This window comes from Egretta garzetta, unplaced genomic scaffold, assembly GCF_000687185.1.
Source record: "Egretta garzetta isolate BGI_Z169 unplaced genomic scaffold, ASM68718v1 scaffold287, whole genome shotgun sequence".
NCBI classification, from domain to species: domain Eukaryota; kingdom Metazoa; phylum Chordata; class Aves; order Pelecaniformes; family Ardeidae; genus Egretta; species Egretta garzetta.
This window is the reverse complement of record NW_009260435.1, coordinates 3,921,286-3,926,471: the sequence shown is the minus strand read 5'-3', so window position 1 is coordinate 3,926,471 and position 5,186 is coordinate 3,921,286. Positions and strand designations below refer to the sequence as shown.

General features: G+C 42.4%; 1 protein-coding gene across 1 annotated transcript in view; it reads left to right on the top strand.

Annotated features, from left to right (window-relative positions):
- The first annotated feature begins 233 nt into the window (after positions 1-233).
- Positions 234-5,186, top strand: part of IREB2 (iron responsive element binding protein 2) — a 43,621-nt gene continuing 38,668 nt past the window's right edge. Inside the window, exon 1 of the mRNA XM_035899521.1 lies at positions 234-317. Within this exon, the coding sequence (XP_035755414.1) occupies positions 234-317 (84 nt within the window). The remainder of the gene's footprint in view (positions 318-5,186) is intronic.

The following is a 5,186-nucleotide window of genomic DNA, read 5'->3' as shown; positions in this document are numbered from 1 at the left end:
GGGGAATGACAGTGATCTATCTTTACTTTCTATTTTCTTTTAAGATTCGAATGAAAATAGTTGGGTGTTTTTTTCCAAACAAATCCCATTTCAGGAATATCTGGACCTGCTTGTGCAATCAGCTGTGCCAAAGGGACTCCATAAAAAGTGCCAAGCTGAGCTAGCTCAGAGCATCTCAGTGACGCAGACAAAACTGTGTCTTCCCACATCAAGGCTGGGAAGTAAATAGCACCATGTCGCAGGACATGCCAGCACATGCCTTACAGCTAGAGGAGCCCACCAGCACTGTAGAGCGCTTTGACTCCATCTCCCATAAGGTGGGTGGGGGATGTGGGGCCTGGTACAAGCTGATGAGGTGATTAGTAGAGCCAAAGCCAGTAGGTAGCAGGGCTGTTTTGACATTCCAGAAAAATGTTACTCTTACCAATTGCATTTTCTGCCTGTGTCTAAAGCAGCCCTTATCCACAGTTTGTGAGGGTTCAGCGAGGTATTGATATGACCCTCACATTGTCTAGAGCAAGTGAGTGCATTTAATGGAAGCAGTGATTTCTATGTTTCATTTCTAGAAATGCTCACGCTAAGCTGTTGTGCTGCTCAAACAAATATCTTTCAGAAAGTTTTTCCATCAACTGGAAAATACCAAGTCAGGTTTCCATCCAGCTGGCAACTACTATCCAAGTAGTAAAGCATGAGCTGTGTGACCGGGTTGTAGAGTTTATGATTAAAAACAGGCTCTTGAGATATGAGCTACCCTGCATAACTGGGAACTTTCTTCTTCCAGGATTGAAATTGTTCCCTTAAGCTTCATTTGCAGTCTGGCATGACAGAAGTTCTTTTCTTTAGTAATTTCAGTGTGGAAGCTTCACCACTTGATTGACTTTCATGGAGCTACATTAGAGTTACTGGTGCATGGGTAAATTCATATGAGCAGAGACTAGAATTGGTCCAGGGTGTTAGTTTTATGGTTCATTGTTGAACAGTGCAAAGGCCAAACTGCATTTTGTGAGTCCTACTGGATTTAAAAGCTCTTCAAATCTAGGCATACAAGGATTTGGAATGATTTAACTGTACAAAAGCCTTGCAGTTGTCTCCTGCCTTTCTTTTCTTCGCTGAGATTAAGCTCCTTTGGGAACATGGAAGTTGAACAATGCCAGGGTGGCCAACAGAGAGAGTTTTATCCACTTTTTGTGTAAAAAATCATTAACTCACCCCTCCCCAGATGAGGTGATGGAAGCAGAGTAGAGTTATTGTAGCTGGCATCCACAGAAACTTAAGTCTCACAATGTCTGAGTGTTGAACAGTTGCTTAGTTGAATAGGATCCCAAAAGCTTCAGGCAGCCGCTCTCTGCATATAGGAGGGAGGGACTTTTACAGGTAAAGGTGCCAGGACAACGGAGCACCTAAGGGATACATAAATGCTTTGTTGATTACTTGGTAGCATGTGGATATTTGAAAAGGGATTTTATGGATATTGCCTTCTAGATTCAAACCAAATAGATGCTTCCTGCATCGCTAGGGCTTTTAATCAGGCCTGTGATGGAACAAGCAGTGGAGCCAGGGACAGAGCCAGGCTCAGAGTTATGTGTATCAGTGAGCAAGCAGAAACTTCATTTCGCTCATGCTGCTGTGTTCTAATTAGCACTTTGTCACTTGACATGGAAGTACTCAGTAGCTACAAGCATGGAACTGTGACAAACATAGCTCATGTCTTTCTGGATGGCAGCTGATAGACCACTGTATGCATAACCACTCACTGCATGTTTGCTGTCTTGCAAGTCTCTGTGCCCAAGAAGCTAGACCTCTGAGGTCTGCCAGTGCTCAATGGCGATGGCCAAATGACTTTCAGGCTTTGTTGCTAAGAACTTTCTGACCATATAAGTGAATGCATTAGGGAGCTCTTCCCTGCGAGTTTATTATGTACTACTATTTATGTTTGAGAATATTTCTCCACACAAGGCCAGCAGAATACAGATAGCTGAGAAGTTGAGAAGTCTTCCTCCCTGAAATCTAAAGGCTTAGTCTTGCAGTTGCCTAAGCAGTCCTGCTGGTTTAATGGATACAGTGTAAGTGAGTATTCAGTTGCCTAAACATAGGTGTCTACTGCTATTTTCGATGTCCTGTGTATCTAAGAGCTCTGCATAAAGCTGGCATGTAACACAGGCTCTGCATAAGAGCTGTGCCTTTTTTTTGAGAGGCAGCAGCAGACCAGGGGCAAAACCTGAAGGCATCACAACATAGATGGCTGTGATTAGGCAACTGACTCCCAACCTATGTGCCTGCAGGCTTGGGCCCATGCTGTGCTCTGCATTGACCACACTGATAACTTGAACTCCTACAAGACAAAGAAAGGATTGTACAGATATCTGCAGCAACTTGGCACATGTGTAACATTTCACAAAAACAAAACTTCCCCACGAGTGGAACACTAGGATACAGCAGCCATGGTATCTGCCCTAGGGCAAGAAGAGTTCATGTTAGGATTTTCCTTTGATTTTCCATACTTTGTTCTTATGTTGCTTTCATAAAACATTTATTGGTTTTCTTTTCTCCAGGAAAAATAAACATCCTAACCAGTAAACAGATCAGGCAGTGAAGTTGGATTCAAAATAATCAGCTGTGGGAAACCCAAAATATGAAGAAAAAAATCTCAGCCAGAAATGTGATATTGAATTGAATTGTTCAGTTCACATGTATCTGTGCCACCAGCTATTGTGTGGGAACAGAGCTGTCCCACTGCATGCTGTATGCCCCGAAAAGCTAGTGCTGCTTTAGCTCAAGTGATCAGTTTTTGCACTCTGAGTACAGAGAGATCTATTTCTGCTGACAGGAAGCTCCAAATCCCACATGGCTGCAGAATCCAGAGTCTTTGAATCCTGTTAAAATATGTGCTGTCTGAATACTGCCATGCCAGAGGTGTTCTCTTTGATATTACAGATGCCTGGCTGGCTAAGGAGGGTGGTGAAAAAATGCTGTTGTTAATAATGGAGGAGTAGGTGGGAATAGGTATCTTAGTGCTTTCTGCTTATTTCTTCATTTTCAACATTCTTCACATTGCGTCCAGAACATGAGGCCAGTTTTGATCAGAAGCAAAAAAAGCCCCAGGATTCTTGAAATTTTATTTCACTCTTATTTGATTCTTGCTGCACTCTGCTAAATCACATTGAAGTTCTGAAACCAGAAATTTTTGTCTTGTGTCTCTCATTTTGTTTCCATCTGAGAGCCCGCCAGTGATGCTCCACCGACATGATCTGTGGCAAGCACTCGGGTTTTTTTGCCATGTCCTCAAAACAAAGAGGAATCTGGCAGCTAATCTGTTTTACAAGCTTGAGTACGATTTGCTGTTAGAATTTGCTGTATGGTCATACACCACAACTAGAGAGGAAGGTGGTGAAGCTTGAAATGGTTTCTGCAGCAGGCAATACCACAGTCTTCTAGGAGATACTGCTATCTCTGCACAAACCAGCTGCTCACTGGGAGAGGCAATTCAGTTGCTCAAGCAGAAAGGAGGTGACAGTCTAGGTGGCTGCCTGAACTACAGATTTCTTAAAAGCCCTGTAGATATGTATCTTGGTGTTGATCTTCACAAGATGTTCATGTGGAGCTGATGGACTGATTTCATCATAGGTCTGATGAGTTCACAGAGAGTTTTCAAAGCTTTCACGTCTTAAGTAGCTGCCGCTGCTGGGAGATAAAGGTACAATTGGAAATCAAGTGATCTTACAGAAACTGCTTTTAGGAATAGCTGTAGTGGGTCAGTGCAAAGATTCTCTTTCCTCCAGTATCTGGTTCCTAAGACTCTTCCCTGAGACGCCTGTGAGCCTGCATACCCCTTTAGCAGGCTGCAAGACCTACAGCTAGTCTGCTTCCAAGCCATGCCTTGGAAATACCTCTACGTGCTTCTCTCCCATTCGCTCCATTTGCTCACCTTTGTGTTCCACATACACAAAATAATTGCACGACTTTTTTACCCCCACCAGAGAGACCAAGGGACCCATCACCTTTTTAAATACATTGAAAATTTTTGGCATCTCAGGCTGGGCTAGGACAGACAGCATCACTGAAATACACAGTAGCTTTAATGACCAAGGACTTAGGGATTCTACCCACTGTGAGTACATTATAAAAAGTTTGCTATCCTTTTGTACTTAGCTTCTATTCTGCCCTGTGACACAAATCCAGAAAATACACTCACTAGATGAGAGTTTATCTTAGCAGCTCTGGAGAAAGATCAGTGATTTAAAACAATCTTGATGGAAAGTGGTGTTACCAATGTTACTCAGAGGGACCTTCTGAGCACTAACTTACTGTCCATGTCAATGCTGAGATTCTGATGCTATTAAGAGATTGCTGATTGCTGAAGTGATTTCTTTCCATTTCTCTTGCTGCAGTTGGAGATTTTTAAAGTGTTCCATATGTGGAAGTTTATGTAAAATTGACACTGTGCCATAAGCTGCATAGTGAGTCTGGAACATCTAACTAATGATATTAATTTGCATAAGATCCTCCACAGGGTGTGCCAGGACATCAGCAATGACTGCAGTGAGAAGTCTGTCTGAAGTAAGAACCTAATAACTTTTTGCGGGAGTTTTTAACACTAAGCATATACGGTCCGTGGCAAGGCTAGAAACTGAGAACATATTGCAGTTATTACAGAGCCTGCAGTCCAAGTTCCTTTTAAGACACGTCACCAGCAATGTGTTTTAATCAAAAGTATTTTAGTGAAGTAAATTGGTATCATGTGGACCTGACTGGCATCATGTTCTCTCAAGTAGGATTTATTTCCTAATTCCTTTAATGAACTTGATGTCAATACTTCATGATGAACATGAAGAGCAAGCAGTAAGGATCTGTAATGCTTTCCGTTATCACAGGTTATACAGCCTGTGGTTGTGGGCTTTGTTGCAGCAACAGAGAGAACCTTCAGAACAGGTCATAGGGCAGCTATGGGAATGGTCAGAATGCTGTAAAAGGACCATTTTCAGGGACAAGAGCTTTCTTCCTTGCTACTGTTTAAGTAACAGGAGAATTAATTAATTCATTGATTTATTGCCAACATTTCATCCTGATGGAAAAATACCTAAGAAGATACTCCAGGACTTGGGGTGGGGGACATCTTGCAATGTTTCTCCTAACCCTGTAGCCAGGGTCCCAAGCAGGCTGGACACAAAATTATATTTTTAAAAAAG